Source organism: Cimex lectularius, unplaced genomic scaffold, assembly GCF_000648675.2.
Source record: "Cimex lectularius strain Harlan isolate CLEC.00 unplaced genomic scaffold, Clec_2.1 scaffold188, whole genome shotgun sequence".
In the NCBI taxonomy this organism is placed as follows: Eukaryota; Metazoa; Arthropoda; class Insecta; order Hemiptera; family Cimicidae; genus Cimex; species Cimex lectularius.
The window spans coordinates 1159193-1180562 of NW_019392882.1; the positions used below are offsets into that span (position 1 = coordinate 1159193).

General features: G+C 42.1%; 2 protein-coding genes across 5 annotated transcripts in view; one reads left to right on the forward strand and one right to left on the reverse strand.

The window, feature by feature from the left end:
- LOC106674383 (protein gustavus) overlaps positions 1-21370 on the forward strand; it is a 380850-nt gene that overhangs the window by 216731 nt on the left and 142749 nt on the right. The window lies entirely within an intron of this gene.
- On the reverse strand, positions 1494-19551 carry LOC106674382 (dynein heavy chain 10, axonemal-like). The gene has a single exon (XM_014407033.1). The coding sequence runs from the start codon at positions 19102-19104 to the stop codon at positions 1552-1554; it is 17553 nt and encodes a 5850-aa protein (XP_014262519.1). The 5' UTR covers positions 19105-19551; the 3' UTR covers positions 1494-1551.

Below are 21370 nucleotides of genomic sequence, written 5' to 3' on the forward strand. Positions count from 1 at the left end.
CCTGATGAAATAATATCAGATTGTTCAAACTCTTCTGATTAAAGTCCACCCTAATTTTCCACTTATAAATTTCTGAAAAGGAAAGTATTAAATTCAATAATAGTGTGCATTGACACATTTAGATATGGATTTAAAACTGATTATGTTGGTTGAAAGGGTTTTTTCCTCAAATCTTAATTTATTGAAATTTCAAGAGATGTTTGTGCAAGTATGTAAATCAGATTTTCAAAAAACCAACATTACATGAAAACTATCTATTAGACTATACTCATTCCATGTTCCATGTCTGAGCATTCCCCTGAGATTGTAGATATCCCTAAGAATTTCGGATTGAGTCCGTTTATATTTGTTTATATGGAAATTCACTTAAATTTTGCTCCCAAGGGTTTCCGGTGTAAGCATGTTTTACTTTTCTTATGTGAAAATGGCCATTTTCTTCAGTTCTAATCCTTGGTCAGGGAACGGATAAGCGGAAGGGCGTGCGAGAGGTAAATCCCAAAAACGTCACACATGGTAAAAAATCGTCTTTTATAATTTTTAAAATTTCAATTTTTTCCTAGTGGGAAATTTTTTGTACGAGCCGAACGAGTTGTAGCATCGACCCGTATCCCACCCTCGCACCCCAGTTTCTCCCCGAGATCTAGTTTCCTCCGCCAGATTCAGTTACATGTGTTTCTAACATGTTCAGCCCAGTTTTTTTGTCTCCTCGCTGTCTGTACAGCTTGTATAAGCCGGAGCCAGCTGCTAGAACATCTTGTGTTTGCAACTTGTTTCAAAAACTATTCTAGACGAGGCTAAAAACCAATTTATGCACACATCAAACCACTTCGTGCGATGCCTCAAACGTTTAATTTAATACTAACCCGAAGCTTATATTTGAATAAAATTATATATTCACGCTCTTGCTGAATTTTGTATTTTTTGATTTTGAGAATTTGTGATGTGTGGATGAGACATTTATCGGTATGAGTTCGGTTGAGATTGTGTTGTTGGTCGGTTAAGCGTTTGTCGCCTTTACATTGCTTTTTGTCCAGTTTTCTCCCATTCTTATTCATTTACAACAGCTGTTAGATATTGAATTCAAGGATGTTGAATCTGGGAATCGGTACCTGAAAGCCTACCTGCATTCTTTGATCGGATAGAGAAATAGGCCCTGTCTCAAAAGCAACAGATGTAAGCTTTTCCATTATTATAAAACACGAGATATAAGAGTATTCTAAAAGCCTGTGTATTCAATTCTTAGTTGGAAATGTTAAATTTTAGTTTGGTGTTAAAACCAAATAATTTTAAATTTGGCAATCATGCCATAAGAAAACATAATTCTCTAATTTACCAATTATAAATCTTTCCTTCTATGTAATAATTGTATGTTTTCAGGGGTATATGATGTAAACGTGCGAGTTTAAATATTTATCAAGATGAATAGTTTTCAAAATGAAGTACTTGGATTTGTATGATAAAGTCGATTTGAAAAAAACAACGAACTATTCCAGTACGTCTAGTAAGCATAAGTTTTATTTTATTATAACTTAAATCCAGGCTCTTTTCTGTTTAGAGCGCGTGATCGGTCGTCATTAGGAGGCATACCCCTTGAAGTATCCAGAAGCTGGCGTGCGTAGGGATCGGTAAAGAAGCCTCGAATACGAATCCGACTCCCATCGCGTTCCTCCTTAAGGACGTCATGTAGACCGGCGTCGGCAACAGATATGGATCATCGCTCACGCTGTTCTTGGAAGTCGGCGTTATGGATAAGAGCGGAAGGTTGTCTATTAATATTTTAGGATGGGCGTTTGCTATGCATTTCTTTTTGTGGTCCCATCGAGCTCCTTCCAGAAATAAACCGGAGATGTAGCATCCGATCTTCGGTTTTGCATCCACGTCGTCTTCCCTCGTGAAATCTGTTACAGCAGTCTTGATCGACGCTTTGTCCAAAGACCAGGCCTCCATTCGGCAAGCTTCTTGTACCAATGCCGTGAGGTAGGCCTCGGGAAACGATAATCCTGGCAACCACATGACTGCCGGCTCACCCATGGCAATCCATTCCGTGAAGAACTGGTTCCTTTTCGTGAAGAATTCTATCCAGCTCGCTAGATTCTTCGTCGTCTGTTGAGTATGCTTCCTCCAGTCGTTAGGCAGTTGGCCGTTGTAAAGACTGGTCGAAATGTCTTCCAGCACGTTGTCCATTCCTATTTCTCCTTTGAGAGCTTTCTGCGTGTTATTGAGGGTCGACTTCATCCTACGCACGAGAGTATTGAATTTTTCCAATTCCTGCAGTAGTACTATTTTCGTCGGTTTGGTGTTGTTTTCCAAATTCATCCGCAATCTTCTCAGCTCGTAGGGATCCGGAATTACTTTTATAATGTCTTCCGCCAAATTGTGGATCATCTCCTCCCTGCTTATACCTGACGCGCTGAGGACGCTCTGAGGCTGGAGGTCTATCAACGTGTCCCACATTTCCTTCGTCGCCTGTGTGTAGTAACCGATTTCGGCGTTTCCGTGCAAGCCGTAACAGCCAGGCGGGCAGATCAAAGGAAGGGTATTTATGTGCTCGAGATATTCTTCTTTTGTACTCGGCGGTGGGATAGTTATAGCGATTGTCTCATCATTGTAGAAGTAGAACTGTTGAAGCGCGTCGAACACGAAATCCCCCATGTATTCGTCCATGTATGTGGCTACAATGCGACGATCGTAGTGGTCGATGACTCGACCTCCGTACATGACTTCCCCTATGAGATACTTCAAGCTGTTCCAGGGAACTCTCTGCTCCTCCGACGAAAGAGCCTTCGTAAGGTACGTGCTTAAGATTTCCACAGATACCGCGAAATCGCATTCGCTGAAATCGTAGTTTATATTCCAACCCACTTTGTCGTATTTCCTCCTTTCCTGGATGACTGCGTGGAAAAACGCCACGATGTAGACTAGCGTTTTGAAAGCGGGATGGTCCGTCGACGACAGGACACTGCTTTTCATTTTGAAAAATGTGTTCCTCAAGTTCAGTTTCAAACCGTTCGGAGGCTCCATTACTACTTTGAAACACGACTGAAGGACCCCGATGGGGAAATTTTCAGATGGTTCTGTGGTAAGCCAAAGCCGGAAGTTTGGATGTCGTTGTACGATTTTTTCTAGTTTCTTTTCTAAATCACGCATGAACGGGAGGAGCAAATGACAATTCTGTAGCATTATCCATTCGCCCATATTGATCCCTTCGTCAATGAGCTTGAACGCAGGGGCTTCTTGATCTTGTCCCAATGATAAATACTTGAACTTATCCCGCATCTGACAGACCTCGGATAGTTTCATGATTTCACCGGATGGATCAGAACCGGGGCTCAGTATGAATATTATCGGAGAATTGCAGGTACTTTGCTCGTAAATTTGATTAATACTCACGTAAGGCGGCGTGATATACTGTTCTCCCATCGTTTTCAGAATAAAATCTGTCACACACTGGTAAATTCTATCTATTCTTATGCATCTCATTAACATCAAGATTTCAAAAGGGGTAAAATTATTGCCATAACCATTAGGCATATCTACACCCTCCGGATTGTCCAAATCGTACCATACTTTCCATTGTTGTGGAGCAGAATCGAGCTGTTTTAATAAAGTTCCGAACGTGCTAGAAAACTCATCCGTCAGTTTTAGAATATCGTTCCAACCCTGGTTAGTAATCCATGGATAAGGCTGCTTCACTGTTGATTTTTCAATCGCAACGTTTCCTTTTATGAAAAAGTCCACCTGTTTTTGTGTAACGTTCCCTTCGCTCATTTGCAGTTTCACAGCGATTTGGAACGAAAGAAGGAGCTTGTGCTTTTCAAAAATTCCCGTACAGCCGTAGTCGTAAATCGCTTGGGTCAAACATGCTATTATTCGCATAATCCTTCTTGAAAGTTTTGAGTCAGGGGGGGTTTTTCTCAAAGCATGAGAAAATACGTCCAAATAGGCATTTAAAGCGTATTGGTACATTGGATTTACTACTGACATATCAGAAAGAATGAAAAACAAAATCGCTCCTCTTTGTGCTACTGGCCTGTAGCTATTTCTCAATTTTTCTATGTCGGCTTTTGTTTTTGATCCCATTTGAAGCTTGGACTGAACCTCGGTAGCGTTTGACTTGGTATCGTCCAGGGTTTGCACTAGATCTGGATTGTCTAACATGTTCCCCGTCGACGTGGCCAGTTCTCGGAGCAACGAATCTTCAAGTTGTTTCAACAATTGTTTATTTTGGCTTGTTTCGTTTATGAGGTTTTCTCTCATTTCTTCTAAATCAGGGCGTTCATGCCCCACAACAACACTCAATAACTGTTCCTCCAAACCCATCAACGTTACGGAATAATTAATGACAGTCGCTGTCGTGTAAACTGAAGGGTTCAAATTGGGGTTTGGTAATTTCGTCGTGAGGTACATTTTAAACCGAGTGTCATATTCCACCTCTTTATCGCCAAGTTCAATAAAATATTTACCGTAGTTACCCTTGATATTTTTTTGTATAACGTTGTCCACAATTGGATCTATGTAGTCTACATCTTGAAACAAGACTGGATGTCCGTATTTTATAGCCAGTTCCAATAGCTTCAAGAATTCCGGATCCCCGAAGGATAAGATTTTTAAATTTTTCTTTGCTTCCTTTTTCTTAATCCAGTTCAGCGCCTGCTGCTGCGGATCGATGCATATGGGAAAGCGCGAAGCCGACATCGTCAATATTCCGTTTTGAATTGACAATTCATCGGGTGGCAGGCCTTCCGAGTTCCAAAGACTTATCGTCACGTCGTCCGTAAGATGGTGTTCTATCTTGAACGGCAGCGATATAGGCAACTGCGCTTCTTTGACTATATTTATCCAATTCCTGTACAGCATGTCTTGTCTGAATTCCCAGCTGAACGGTCCGGTGTAGCTGAGGAATGCCGCACTGAGAAAACAGTTTCCAATAATTTCTTTCTTGTCTATTGCAAGTTGCGCGAGGTCTTCCAGCCATCTGGCATTCTCTCTGCCTAGACCGGAGAATAGTTGATCAGCCGCATTAAGTCGTCGCTTCATTATTTCGGTTTCTTCCTGAATTTTAATTTTTTCCGCATTGGCTATTGAGTATCTTCTGTTTAATTCTTCCAAAGTTTCTTCTATTTTGTCGATTTCTGTGTTCAGCTTGTCAAGATATCTCTCCGCCTCTTTATACTCTTGTTCCAACTCATTCACCTTGTCTCTTTTTGGTTTGATGTCCTTATAGGCGGCACAGTAGGTCAAGACGGCTTCGACGAATTTCAGCAGCCCCATCCCTGCACTGCTGATTTTAGCCATTTCGCCCATTTTCTTGGACGATTTCAAATGCGCCTTTACTTGTTGTAGAGTCCTTTGAGGGATCACGTCGCAATTCATTTCTCGAAGTTTCATTAGGTAAAATGGGTCCGCCATAAGACCTTTCGCCGCTTTCCAACTGACTTCTTTTATACCTCGTAGAAGAGCGACGCACTCGCACACGACTTGAACAGGCTCGGGCGGAGTGGCGAAGGATCTAATTTCCGTGATATCGTGCTTATCCAAATCCGACAACGCCAGTTTCGCCGCTTCCAGTGCCGGCAGAGCTTTGCTCAACGCCTTCTCCGCTTCCTTTTTCTGTCTTTTAATCGTCTTACTTTGATTACCCATTTCGGTCTGCTTCTTTTTAGCGAGTTTCTTCTTTTCCGTGGCGACTCGAGTGGCGTTTTCCACCTCCGACATAAGTAAGTCGGTGTTTTTGGTTTTCTCATTTATTACTATTTGCTGTAGTGCTAGTTTTTCACTCAGTTCGTCTAGCTGGACGCTGGCTTCCGCAATTTTTTTTAGACCTCCTTCTAAACGTTCGCATTGGTTATCGATGCTCTCCGCCTTTTCTCCCATCAGCCTCAAATAGGTTTTGATAAAATCCAAATAGTGTTTCGGGGTCAGGTAATTCTTTCTTCGAAGTTGCAGGTGAAAATCTTCCGTGTATTGGATCATACTTAAATGAACTTGTACCAATGATTCTATTATGGGTTCTTTCACTTCCTCCGCAATCGTATCAACGTCTTTGAAGTATTTGTTGGCGACTGCGTATAAAGCTTCCGTCGGCCATGGTAAAATCCAATCGATGGTCGTATTACTAATGAGACCGGGGAAACTTCTGCACCTCGTCCGCAACGCGTCACCTAGAGGATTCATCGATAAAACGACGTGGAGATTATCTCTACATTTGGTTATAAAAAACTGCCAACACGACTCTTTGAGGACGCTGTAGCCTTCTGCTTTCGCTGCATTTCGTACACTACTGATTATTTCGTCTTTCTCGTCGTCGGAAAACAAGGACGGTATGATTCCAATTGTCAGGATATTGTTGATGAGCTCTAAAAATCCTTCTTCGACTATATGCGTCGAGGCGAATAGGAATGTCGTCGAGTTTTGATCTACACCGACTGTCCTGTATAGTTTTTTCATGTCCTCTTTGAAATGGGATTCGGAATACCCTCGGCACAACACTATGCCGAAATTGCCACATTCTGCCGCGAAGGAAGCAAGCTTGACTATCGAAGCTTTTCCACACCCACCCACTCCGATTATCATCGCGTGGCCTTTATGCATTCTTAGTACTCTGTGTATTCTGGTCAAATGGTCCAAAGCGTCTTCGAAGAGCACGAGGTTCATTGTGTGGTGTTTTTCGTTATATTCTGTCGATATCCGCGTGAAGAGTTGGAACACGGTGTTGTAATTTTGTAAATCTTCGTAAAATCGCGGTTCGTCTTCGATCAAAGCGTTTCTATAATCGCCGTAAAGCAAGGGGTCTTTGAGAACGATATCGGATTGGGCGGCAAATTCCATTTCTATCGTCTCTTTGGTTAGCTCGTTCATCCGATTGTGATCTTCGTCGTTAATCAGCCTATCAAAGAGCACTCTGGTGAATTCGTTCCTCCAGACGCGCAGGAATCGCGAATCTGACAAATAATGATTTTTATGGGTCATCAGTAATCCGCCGATTATCCTCGAAATATCTCTGAGATTGTAAATGTAGTGGAATTTCGTAGGTGTCGGTGGTAATTCTATTACGACTTTTTTATACAAATGAATGGTCGCTTTAATTATTTCAGTGATGATTGTTTTTACGTCCTCGCTGAAATCACTCGTATGGCCGGCGAGTATGGAAACGAATATGTGTGTAATAGTCGAATCTGAAGGGAAGGTCATGTTGTAAACTGAAAACAAAGATATGAATCTCGGATCCATTTCATTTCTTCCTCCTTCGGATTTTCCCATTGCCGCTAGAATGGACGTGTCTTTTATTGTTTTCCATTGCAATTCTTTTCCGAGATCGTAAATGCCATTTCTTTCGACCAATATCTTTAAGAGAGCAATCGGCTGCTGTGTCCCGTAAGCGTCGAAGTGTGGCATGTTGACATCATCGATAAAAATTATTAGTTTTTTGCCGACTGGCGGCCCGTAGACGTCTTTCGTGCGCTTCTCGATGGTCGATTCGATATTTCTCTGAACGTCACTCGATGTTGTCCTGGAGGAGAAATTTAACATCAGCTGGACGTATTGATCGTTGTCGAGGCTCCTCAAATATTCCATGATGACCGCAGTTTTCGATGTGCCAGTCTCTCCTACGAGGATGGCAGGTCTTTTCACGTGTGTCATTTGATGGAGCAACCAATGGATCTTGGTCGAATCCTCAGTCGGGACTAAAATATCTCCGAACTTTTTGTTTTTGTCATGCACGTACGGGGGCACCAGATCCCGCCACGGTATCCAAACGGCGTTTTTCTGATCCAGTTTGTAATCGTACAAACTTGGCATGGCTTGAGGTAGATAGGATACGGTCGCACGTTTTTCAGGCGTGTCTTCGACCAACGGCAAGCCTGCTATTTTCTTCACAAAAGAATCGAAGTGAGGCCTGTCTTCTTTAACGATCGACGCTCCCAGCGATAGATATAACGCTTCGATAAACGTCGCCTCAGTCATTTCTAGTAATTCGATATTTTCGTTTTTTCCGGTTTTAGAAGTTTTCCGCTTTTTGACTTTTACCGATTGAAGGGACGACTGCTTTTCCGGTTTGCTCCCTCTCATTTCGTGATCGGATCCTGGCAACATCGCTTCCAGCACAAAACAAAGTTGGGTAATCAAATTCAATTCCGATTGAGGGATAATCGTCCTCAAAGGATTCCACTGTTGAAGTCCGGCTAATCCGCCGAAAATCATCGATAACGTACGAATCACATATTGTTCGAAGAGTGTGTTGAGACAATGTCGTTCTGCTCCGTCTACCCTGCTATTAACCCAACGAGTCCAATACGGTTTGTAACCGAGGTTCTTCCGCTCGACATAGACCATCCCAGCTCGTGAGACCGTCGCCGGAGAAGCGTATTGCAAGTCGCCGACTTCAAACACCAATGCGCACGAAGGAACCATCCTTATCCTTTCTCCGTTTGACAGTGTAAGGAGTTTATTATCGTCCATAACCGAGTTCATGTTTTCAATCCACAACGCGTCTACGTCACCATCAAAAACAATGTACTTCTTCACGTTTGCTTTTTGCGTTCTGTTTACTTCTCTGAAGGTTTTCGACAGAAGTCCATCAGTCCAGTCTCTCGTCAATGGGTTGACGACTCCGTACAATTCGTTCACCGTGACCGATTTAGGATTGAGCACGTATAGTTTTGTTATGGTTCCGAGTAATGTTTGCGCCTTCGCCAAAATATTTATTATGACGGTCTTTCCACCGCCGGTCGGGCCCACGACCATTACGGAATGTCTGGTCATCATGGTTTCGTACAGCTGCACTATCTTATCTATTTGGGTTGCTAATTTTACGTAACCTTGCTCGTCTAATGATTTTTCAACAGCTTCGATAAATTCAGGGTAGGTCACTCTTTGGCATTGGAGACCCGGGAAGAGATCGTTAATCAGACCTGTAAACAAAGGTATGTCTTCGTTAACAAATTTCGGGAGGTTCATATCACGGAGCGCTCTCATGAGCAACACATCTTCTGGTAATTCAGGAGAATTTCGTTTAAGCTCTCCCGCCATCACAAGCACAGATTTTAAAGCTCGTAAACCGAAGTCGTAATGATTCTGTTTAGACAGTTGTTCTTTAGAAAGTTTATACAGAACGGTCATTTTTTTCGCCAAGACTTTTGCCCTCAGAAATCCTTCTGAAAATAACATAATCAAGCAGATTTGCTCAAGATCTGGTATAATGCAGACTACAGGCCGAAACAGTGACTTGACAGATTCGGGCAGTTCCGTTCTTCCTGCGTACCCGGGATTCATCGTTATAAACACTCCTACTTTCGAGTCTAAAGCGATTTCGTTCGGTCCCAGTTGAAACGTCGTCAGTTTGTTTTGTAAGGCGTTTCTTATCGTTTGAAGCTGGGTTGATATGACGGAAAGTACGGATATGTCAATCCTATTAAACTCGTCGAAACAGCCCCAAGCACCGCATTGGCACAGCCCGTATAAAATTTTCTGGAATCCAAGGTGGTCCATACCTTCGCCGCAGTTCGTCACTATGCACAGCAGTCCCATCGCTTTCGCGAGATCTTTAACAGTTTCAGTCTTCCCGGTTCCTGCGGGTCCCGCAGGCGCTCCTCCCAACTGCATAGATAACGCTTGTGTAATTGTCAGGTATATCCTATCCGTGAGTGGTGTAATGACTAACCTACCGTTCAGACCCATATATTCGTTACCATAATTAAACTCCCCGGAGCACTGCTTAATAATAAGCCCGTCAACCGTTTTAACCCAGTAAAATCTCAATTGGCTCTCCCATGCAAACTCTTCTCTGTCTGTAATGTTGTTCGCGATGAACGTTTCGACAATGTCCCTCGCGTGAACGTCTACAGTCAATACGGTTGTGCATTTTTTCCTTTCGTTTTTCGACAAATCTCCCCTTACTTTGATTACGATTTCATCCAGTTGGTTGTTGAGTTTGGCCCACAGATTTTTCATCGCTCTGTTCTGACCCTCTGAAAGCCAACGGAAAGAATATTCGACTTCGACCGTCCACCAAACTCCGTTTGCGGCGAGGACGGCCATGCCGATAAATTGAGTCATCCAATTGCCTCGGGGTTGGCGTACCATGCCGAAGTCGTAAATAGCATGCTTGTGAGTGTATTTGTTATTAGCTCGCATTTCTTCCAACACTTTATTCATCCAATTTTCGACTTTGTCCGTTAAGATGATAGAATCGGCGAATTGTAGAATTTCTCCTTCGCACGATATCAGCCCTTTAATAATCGGACACTCTGCTTCGTTTTGATTCTCCCAAATAAACTGTAGCATGCAGACGTTATCGAATATTTTGACAATGTGCTCTTGTATCGAGGTCGGGTCGGAAGATCCGAGAATCGACAATAATTCGTCGTCTGACAAGAAAAAGAACCTGGCAAAAGCATTTCTTTTTTCGTTCAAATAATCTATCAGCGATTTTTGACATTTGTCCAAACCGGCCGATAAACTGACGATTTCATTTAACCGGCCTTGTTTCAAGCATTGTTTTAGTATAGAGGGCGTCTGATGGACGTCTTCCATGATTCTCAAAAAACTGTGATCTATGTCGTCGAATTGTCTAGCTTGTGAGGGAAGCTGCTGTCTTATATCTCCACCAACAAAAATGCCTTCCAAATAAATCCATTTCCTTTGTAGATGCGTCCATTCCACTAAAACTTCGTTGACTAGAGATAAATTTTTCTCCCATTTGTGAATGTCGTTCAAAAACGGTGCTGCGAACTGTGAGCCTCCCATGCTCTGTAGATTCATACAACCGTCGTCCAGGGTCGTTAAAATTTCGTCTATTTGACCGAGTTTGTACCCTCGTTGGACGTTGTTCTTATTTACGTGAGGAAGTATCGGAATTTTCATTTGTGACCAGAACTCTGATAATTGCTGTATTCCGGACTCGATGAGAAGCTCTTTCATGGCGTTCCATACGATTTCCTCTATTATTTCTTCATACAAATGTAGGTTCATATTGAACATATTTTCCAGGGTAAAAGTTTCTGGATTGATAACGAATACTTTTCCTGTCCTTTCCATAAGCTCTTGCCAGTGCCTCGGCCTGATGGCGGGATGTTTTAATTGGACCATCAGAGGAACCGTGTGTTTGAAGTCTCTTATATTACGATCGATGGCAGTCGCAATTGGCAGGTCTCTCACTTCTGGAGGCAGTTTTTTTAAATCTTTCAGGAATTCCTCGATCCCATCCAATAACCGCGAAGGGACCAGATTCACCCACAGATGTTTGCTCCAATGCTCTCTGAAAAGCTTTTGCTTTCTATAAATTTCATATACTTGCTGCGTTTTCAAGAAATCATCGTGGGCGTTGAGGAAAGGCATGAGATTGGAAGGTTTCAGGCAGAAGTTTCTTTCCGCTTGGGTTATCTTGATTCGTCTTGTAAGCAATTCGTTAAATTTAACTTCGTATTCGGGTAAAATATCCAAACCTTTTTCTAGATTGTCATACTGTGCCCCAGGACCTTCTTTCTGGAACTTTTCTGCAAACGCTAGGCACTCTTCTTTGAAGCTTTCCGCCATGGCGGCCGTTATGTTGTGGAATATTTCTTTCACCGGCGCGAGAGCTATTGTTCTGTATATCGCCATTAACCGAAGTTTCGCATACTTTCTTCTCACGGTTTTGTACATTTTCTTTTGTTCAGAAGGCACGTAGCATTTCCAAATTTCGACAAGATGCATTCTCTCGTAAATGTACTTGAAACCGCACTCGGCTTCGGGTTGGATGTCGCCGATCTCTTTGACCGTTTGCAAAATCTCTTGAAAAGACTCTAAGTTGATGACGTTTTGTCCCAGCTTTACGGTCATGTCTTCGAACATTTCGTACAATTCACTCGCCTTCGTTTTTGCGGCGCCGACGAGATGTCTGGCCAGTGTATTCTTCCATTCACCTGCGATCGCGATTATATTGTGCACGAGCGGTTTTACTTTGAGCCTTATGCAATAAACATCGGCGAATCCTTTATGGTTGTTCATCAAAAGTTGTATACTGTTGTAAAACGAAAAACATTCGTCAAATTCGGAAAGCATAGGCTTGTCATCGTAAAATTTCTTCATTGTTTTGGAAGCGCTGATTTTCCACAAGTGAGAGTATTTCTGCCACTCCAAGATGTAGTCATCGACTTTGCCGATGACAAAATTGATTGTCTCGTAAACCTTCTCGATTAGCTTCATTACATAACCGACTTCAATAACGTCGTGGACATAGGAATACCTATGCGATACGTTAGTGGTCAGATTCTTGACGAAAGGCACTGGATGGCAAGTGCCGTCAAACCATCTTGGAAAATGGCTCAGCCTTTCTAAAAATTTGTCCAGGAGTGTAGATAAAGAATGTCCCACTATAGATAAAGTAGGTTGAGTCTGAATGTCGTAAGGCCCGAGCCTGACGGTTATCAGAAACCTGGACTTTTGTTTGCCGATAATAAATTCTTGAAACAATAAGCAGTTTTGAAGTACCATATTTGTCAGCGCTTCGAAAAACGTGTTTTCCGCCCACCTATAGTACAAAACCATCTGTTCGCATTTGCCGCTGTATCCCAGACCGGCGACCATTTCTAGCTTGCACATGGCCGGCGTCATCCTGTCGAACTGGGAAGCCAGCACGCTTTCGGATTTCAGCATAGATTTATCTACTCTGCTGAAGAAACTGGAAAATGGGACCACTTGTTTAAAATTCAAAGAGAAAAACTCGATTTTTTCAACCACTTGAGCTATGGTCGCGAGGGACCTTTCTACCTCTTTAATTTGGGACATCACTATTCTCAGTCTAGCTAGTTTAGAACCAATCAGGGTGCAGTATTTAAGTACGCTTATCGAACTCCAAGTGTGCTCCGTAAGTCCGACATAAAGGAGGCTTTCGATTTCTACAATAAAATGCTTGAGGGCGGCTCGCTGCGGCTCAGACATTTCGCTCACGAGCTCCCTGTAAGAATTGACGACGGTCTCGACTCTGAACTTCTCTATGTGAAGAAGCTTTTTGAGAGTTGCTAGGCAGAGAATCTCCTTCGGGACCGGAAAGCCCAGTTCGTCGATCATTTCAGCCTCTCGGACGATGCGTTGAAAGTTGGAGTCAAAGTTAAGTTTTATCGTGTAGCCATGTTCGCACAGAGTATCTGTGCCGATGAATTCCCTCCAGGGATAACGTGTCACGTCGTGGCGACATCCGACGTAGACCCTCGGCAGAATCCTCGTCGCGCCGGCCTCCAAAGTCGCGACAGCGTCGTTTATTTCCATTTCCGTCTCTTCGCTCGAAGCGTTAAAATTTCCTTTCTTAGATTTCTTAGCATCCACATTTAGCTCTTCCATCTGTTTTTGCTTCTCTTTTAACAATTTCTTTTGGAAATCTTTGACTTCGTTAAGTCTCCGCTTAAAACCTGGGATGTCAATTCGTTCCACCTCGTCTATTAGTGTGTCTTTAACTTCCTCGAATATCGTGGCATCGAATTTCGGCCTTTTGTATTTCCGCTCTTGTGCTTCTTGGGCTACTTTTTGCTTTTTGACTTCTGTCTTTATTATTTCTTCGTGTAAACGTAATTTTTTATCTTCTAACTTCCTTTTCTTCCGTTCTAAAATTTTCTCTTTCTTTTTGTATATCTTTCTTGCTTTTTTAACTTCCTTCTTCACTCTTGTAGCCATTTTCTCGTGTTCGTCTTGGGTTACTAGCACTCTAATCGGTTTCTTTTTACATTTCAGCCTGATCTTTTGCAATTTCAGTTTTTCCAACTTTTTATTCAATAAACGAATATGTTTTCGAGCTCTTCTCACTTTCTCCCTCAGCCTCCGCCTTTCCGCCCTTATTCTAACTCTTCTCATCTTCTCCGTCAATTTACGCTTTCTCTTCTCATCTGCAATTTTCGCCAGTTCTTTAACTGTTTTACCAGTTTGCAACCTTTTCATACTTTGATCCATTTCCACTAATTGCGGTTCTACAGTTTTTTCCTTATACATTTGCTTTTTCCTTTTCAAGATTTGTCTTCTTTTAGCGCAGTATTTTTTTCTTCTGTACTCCAGTATTCTTTTCCTCCTCTTCCTAAGTTTTTTCAACCTTTTGCAACACTTCCTCATCTTAGCAACGTATAGATTTTTCAAATAACGATAACGCTCTTTTCCAGTCAAATTCCTCATTTTTTCTCTATGCCTCATCAGTTTCTTTCTTATTGTTGTGATGCTGTGTTTTTTTTTCGCTTTCTTGTTTTGCTTTCCATCAGCCCTCTTCGTAGGAGAGTACGGCCTTTTTAAATACATTTCTGATAGGTCCTCGAAATTGTCCCCTTGGTCCGTACCGGCAGATGTCAGAGATCCCACTTTCACCATGGCCATTTCATCGCCATTGGGCTCGTCTTTGACCGAACGGACATCGGGTTTTTCTTGTTCGGAAACTATCGATGCCGTATCTTCTTGTTTCCCTAATTCTGGTTTTTTCTTTTCTGCAGCCGATTTTTCTCCTGGTTCCGACTGTGGCTCCCTTCCGATGAGTTTCCAAACGTCTACTTTTTTTTTATGTTTGCCCGACCTCATTGCCAACACTTCTTGCTCGTATTTCTGATCGAGTCCTGTGATGCTGTACGCCTGGGTTTCTGTCATGTCTAGAAGCTCTTCTACCAAGTTGTTGAAATACTCAGCTTTCAACTGTTCCTCTTCATTGTCATAAAACATCCTTTCGAATTCCTTTTCCGCCCTGCGGTAGTTGTACAAAACGTTACCTCTTTTTTTCGACAACAACTTCAGTCTCATCTTTTTCGTGAAAACCCTTTTTGTGTTTTCTTTTATTCTTTGCACATAGTAAGCGTACGGTTCAGGTATCGTCAATATTCTTTTGCCATGGTGCACCACTTGCTTTTTGACGTTGTCGCCGATGAAGGCCGCCTTACCTTCTTTGACCATGAACGAGGACGAAGAATCCTTGTTCTCTAACCCTTTCTGTTCGGCAGTTTCCTTTTGCCCTTCTTGCGTGGGAATCATTTTGTTGTGGTGATACTGCAACTCTACTAATGAGAAAACCGGTGGCTTTTGCATAACTTTCATTCTCTCTAATTTTTTCTCTGCGTGGAAAGACATATCACTGTCGTTTTCCAAATCTGATTCGGTGCCAATTTCGGGACCCGGTGTAAAATAACGTTCGTCGTAACTCGACCTAAGTTTCTTTCTAATGGCGTACGAGGCCGAGTCTCCTTTGGAAGGCAAGATTTTTCCCATTTCTATTTTTGTTTTGCTTCTTCTGCTCGCACTCTTTTCGAGGAAGGTTTCAGATCCCTTTTTCCCTCCTCCTAGTCTTTTAGTTTCGGTTGTAGACTTGTACGGCCTTTCGGCTTGGTGCGGTTGCGTACTATAGACGTGTGAAAATAATATTTCGTTCGGCGCAAATTTTATGTCTATTTCACTAGAAAGACTGGATGCGTCTGTAAATTTCCCCTTCTTCCTCATTAGCGATTGTTTCTTTGCCGCCGGTTGTCCTTGTTTGAGTTTGTTTATGAACGTCCTCGGCTTTATGAATTCTAGAGAATCGGACGTGGTTTCGGATGTGGAAAATGCAAATTCGTCTTCTTTCTTCCGAAGTTCCAGGAGATCGTTTTCTGACGTCGCGAACATTTCACTCTTGTCCGTAAACGAAGAGTCCGTCGAATCCGAGTTACAGTTGTAAATATTCAGACTCTCCCCATTTTTGACGTCCGGCCGTTTGAATACTTCCTGGTCCTCGAATTTTACAGGGCCTATCGTTTCGTTGAACACTTTTTCTTCTACTCCGTCCATCTTGGGTTGACTGTAAATGATTTTCATTTCTGGAGATGGCTGTAAATCGATGGGGTTCAGAACTTCGTTCGAATCACCTCCCTCTAAGAACGAGTGCAAACTTACTTTTTTCTGTTGTGGTTTTATTAACTGTTTTTCTTTTTGTTGCACTTCGTTTATTGAAGGTTCGTTTCCATCGACGCCCTCTCTGTTTTCTCCTTTTTCTGTTATGGATAAAAATCTGTTTTTGAATTTATTCTCTTTGTATCTTCCAGCGATTAGTGCGGTAACGGCGTCTTCTAACGATTTTTTGTACAGCACGTCAACGGTATATTCCTTGGTGCCTGAGAAAGGCACAATGTTGTCGTAGTGGCTTTTCTTTTCGTAAGCTTTAGTATTAACTACGTGAAAAGATGCCACCCTTTTTTGATTTGTGGGTTTTGATTCCTTTTCTTCAAATTCTTCATCGAAAGGTTTTGCGGCCTGCTTCTGGTAAAGTATCTGAACTTTGTTAGCGTTTATTCTTTCCATCTCCGTGTGAGAAATGTCCGAATGGGTGTCTACATCCGAAACCACGCAAGTGACAGCTTGTGTCTCGTATATTTCACCGGATTTCCTGCCTTCTATAGGACAAGGGAAAAACCCGAAGGGTACTCCTCCGATGTTCAGATATATGCCGTCTTCGTCTGCGGAATTGTCGGCACCGACCGAACCGATCTGAGTGCTCAAATCCGATTCGCTTTCTGTGTGGTCTCTTCTTTTGGCTATGACAGAACATTCGCTTACTGTTTCCGTTCCGCCCGAGCTATAGGTATCGTCGTCCGTTTCGTCCTCTTCGATTTGGCTATCTTCTTCCCCATCCGGCTGATCATCATCATCGGCTCCAGTTCTGTTTTTCGTTTTCCGATCCTTCACAGTGTCGCCTATCGATAATGAGCTGCTGGACGCCTTCGAAAGTTTCGATTCCAATTCATCATCCGAAAAATAGTATTCATTGAATTTATTTTTCTTTTTTTCTTTTAAAGTTTCCCTCCCCGGGAAAAGCAAATTGAAAAGATTCGGCGTGTTCCCTTTACCTTTCGGATAAACATCGACAGCCATTTTAACCGCTTCCTCTTCTCCGGAAGATAACTCGTTGTCCGTGTTTTCAAGGGGCAATTCTGCGAGCTTAATAAGGTTCCTCCTGAAGGCTCGTTTTAGGTAAGGCAAGTCGTTAATCACCCACTCCTTGAAAGTGACATTTTCGTAAGCTTTTAAAAGATCTACCAAATGTTGAAATTCTCTATATGTCTGTTTCTTTTTTTCTGACTGGGTATCGTCCAAAATTTCGTTGATGCCTTCTAAAGACATACGGACCGTGGCAAAAAGGTGTCTCGTCCAAGCAATCGCTCCTGCGAAGATGGGATGCCTTCTCATTATCGGTGGTTCGCTGCATCCTTTCGCGAACGTGTCTGTGATTTTCGCCACCTCCTCTCTGAACTGTATCAGTACGTCGTCCATTTTCGTCATGAGAAGTTTGAAAATCTTACCCCTTATTTCGACTTTCTGAAATAATATGAGTAACGTAACGGCTCGACCTGAGGACCTCAAGTGCTTGAAGGCATGTTGTATAACCCCCAACGCGACTTGCTCTAACTCTTCCATCCCATGCCAAAAATCGTCTACGATCCTGTTCCATTTGGTCGTATATCTATAGTGGAATATATCGAAATCCGCTGATTTTATAGGGATTGTCAGATTCCAAATCCTTTTTATTATGTTCCTTATTGGCGAAGATTCTATGACAGAATGGACGAATTCGGGGCAGAATATGGAGAGGTACTCCTGCATCACCGTCACCATGTCTGACAAGGTTTGCGCTATGTATGCTATATAATCGGTCTCTCGGAAAAGTTCTTCTTTGTCGAACTCCCATCTCGCCTCGCATTCCGTTTCTTCTATCATCTGTCTTGTTTTCATGTAGATTATTTTCCAGAATGCCATTAATTCCGCGGAGCTCGAACAAACTTTTTTGATCACGTCCAAATCCATGGAGAATAATTCTTGTACATTCAGGATTCTCTTTATTTTTGTGGCTACCACCCATTTGATTCTATCGAGAAGTTGGGAAAAGTAATATTCCGCCCCCCAGTGAGGAGATAACACCCACAGTATTCTAATGTGTTCGAATACTTGCGGTAAAACTTGAGCCATTTCGCTCACTTTCTCGCATTTCATGAGAAGCCTGATTTCTGAAATGGCCGTGTTGAGGTAGTCCGTGTTTTCGAGGGAAACTTTGTAATAAGCTTGGATCGCGTTTCTTGCGTATAGGAAATCGTTTAAAGCGTTTGATTCTGTCCAGGAGAGGACTTTAAGAATTTTTTCTACTATGGGATAGTGCAAAGATTCAAATACAGGTGAAAAAGCCGTAGCTCTCAAGGCCCAGTAATCGTAAAGCGGTATCGGCCCATGACCGCTGGGACTTTTCTCCCTGACCGATTCCAGTAACTTGAAGATGTACTGTGCCCAAGAATTTACTATATCTTCTAAAGCCTGGACGTATTCTGGATCTTGTGACAACTCGTACATAGTCTCATCGCTTGCTTTTTCCAGGTCTGGCAGGTCAGGATACTCTATTACCATTTTATTTATGTGATTCCTATGACACCACATGACGAAGTAGTTAAATGTTCTTATCCTCTTCATGAATATATTGTAAACAGGATGCATGTAGTGGGAAGTTTCTTTCGTGAGGTAATCCGGATCGTCTTTTAATTCTTTTATCGTTCTAATCTTCTTAAATATCTCTCTTACCTGTTCGGGATATTCGTTCAAATACCCTTTGACTATTTCTTGTGGGCTATAGGCTACCAGCTGTTTTCTGCCCGGAGCGTTCTCTTCTCCTTCCTCCGCCAGGATTTCCTCAGGCGTCGGCTTTTCTTTATCTTCGTCCTCGTATTTGATCTGGGTTAATATTTTTATCATTCTCCTCGCGAAACCTCCGCTAGATTTTATGACGTCCAACGGGGGAATGTTCCAAGCCGCTCTACGAGGCATAGGCCTTTCCTGACACTTCGTGTACGGAATAGGGCTAAAAGCATCGTTGAAATTCACCGCGAAATGTTGCTCATAGACCATCATCATGGTTTGAAAGCTGTGGAACAAATCTTTGTCCAATTGTCCTATCAAGAAATAAGCCGGCATTTCAGCGCACGCCTCTTCCCACGTGTCCATCACCGGTATGCCGTAGGAAGTCGTCAGGAGGAAATAGAAATATTTGGGAACCTGCTTGAAGTCCAGAAAAACGTCACCGCTCTTGCAGTGCAGTTGTGCGACAAGCTTCTGTTTTCTTAGAATCCGCTTGAACGTGACTGATATCATTTCTGGTTCTTTCGGCTCGACGATCTCGACAGCCTTTTTCTTCTTTCGCTTTTTCCCTTTTTTTCCTTTTTTCCCCTTTTTAGGCGTCTTTCTTTTTTTCTCTTTGACTTCTTCTTCTTCCACTTCACTTTCGTATTCTTCTTCTGTCTGGCCTTCTTCCGTTTCTTCCAAACTTTCTGCCACTTCGGAACTCTGTGGGATGCTTTTTGACTGGGACAGAAGTAAGTCGTACCCGGTTCCGAGGAGTGAAGGAGGCACGTTCGTCGAAGTGGAGGGTTTCGATTTTTTCGCCTTCTTCTTTTTCTGTTTCTTGGCCTTCGCCGACTTCGGCGGCTTTTCCTGCTCCGGCCGTGGCGGTGTTACCGGCTTCGGGACCAGCTTCGAGAATATTACTTCTTTATAATATGTCTTTGGGTAGAAAGTTTTATAAACATAGAAACCTGTACGTTCCAGTGCCCGCGAGCTACGCCCGGTCCCACGACGGAAGATGTCCATGAGGTGCTTCCTGACCTTGCCATCGTTCCTCGCCATCATCTCCTCGACGGCTTGCGTAGGAACGGCAAGATGTTTGCTTATTTCTCGCACGACCCATGGCAACCTATAGTCGCAGACGCCCATGCCAGTTTCTAAAGAACCGTCCATTAACATTAGGGCACTGTGACCTGGATGATCGTCCATTTTGAAACTTTTCTTTGCATAAAAATAAAAACTCGCGCGTTACAAACAAACAAAAGACTACTATTAAAAAAACAAATGTTAAACTGATTTGATTTTGTTTTATTCATTCTTTTGTTTTTAGTTATTTGTTATTGTGTATTTCATTTTTTACGATCGAAATTCGGGAAAAATGATCTATAGCATAAGCTTACAAATTAATACAACAAGCATTACTAAAGCAACATTTTTTTTTTACAAGAGCAATTAAAATTTCACATATAAGTTTATATTATACAAAATAATAAAAACAACTGTTAAGTATTTTAATTATCGGTAGTCAATTCCCAAGTGTTATTGTGCGCTCATAATTCATTTCTAAAAGAGGAATGTTATTACAAAACTATAATAGTTTGCGTTGTAAATCTCTCTTATTTTTATTGATGTACATGTACGTTTATATTTTTAATTTAAATATGTAAAAACCTTTAAAATACATACCTGACCAGATCATTATATAATATTTTAGTGCAGTTTTGGTCTTTTATTTTGCTACGGGGGATTGCAGCTCTCAATTCAACAACGATTATTGATCTCATGTCCTCCAGTCTTGCTAACTACCAGTTCTTCAGATTTGTCCTCTTATTGCACGGAACCTCGGTTCCACGATTTCCAAATTTGGGCACACATTTTAAAAAAGGGCTACCGTTTTCTACCGAACCGCCCTATTCGTAGTTTCAACCGTTTTACAATGTTTAAATCATCCGGGCCCGAGAGACGCCTTTGTCGGCCCTAAGCACGGTTGGTAGGGGACCTTTTGACACGAAGACTTACGTGAGAACCTAAGTGGGGCCCTGTTCACCGCAAAATGCGACTGTTTCGTTAATCTCAAAATCAAAGGCTCCGGGGCGATGTGGGCTGAAAGGGCCAACTAAGGGCAATAATTAGACCTGAGTGTTTTTTAAATTTGATAGCAAAAATTACCAAGCAAAGTCACCAAATCTCTCTTCCCAATTTTCCATTTAATTCTTCCAATAATGACAACAAAACAATGCAGTTGAAAATTACTCAAACTGTATCAATTCTCTATTTCAAAAATCCAAAGCTGATCGATATCAATATTGCACCTACTTATTATAAGTCAAGGAAGGTGTTAAAATCAACTAATACTTTGTCTAAAGTTTCTCCTTGAGAAAGTTTTGGAAAGAAAATAGGTCGACTTTTTTATTGCCAACCATGGTGTTGTCGTTACATTTCAACACCTGCTTCGTTTCCGTTCATCATATTTTTACGTTTAAGACCGAAACCCTTTCATGACCCAAATTCGTAGGCGTTTCGGGTCAACAGGTGATGAACCGACATTGTATTGTTTTGGGATATATCAACAAACTGTGCAGTCAAGTTTAGTAACTATGGATCACTACAGAGGTTTAATTTTGATTTAATTACCACGTATTGATTGCTTGTAATATGAGATGTTCATAAAAGACACAGGTGAAGAAAAGAAGCATCCACAAGATGGGTAATGTAGGATAAAATTCAATTCCATCAAACTTTCAAATTTCCAGCAGGACATTTAATCAGATAATATAACATATAGTGTCTTTTTACT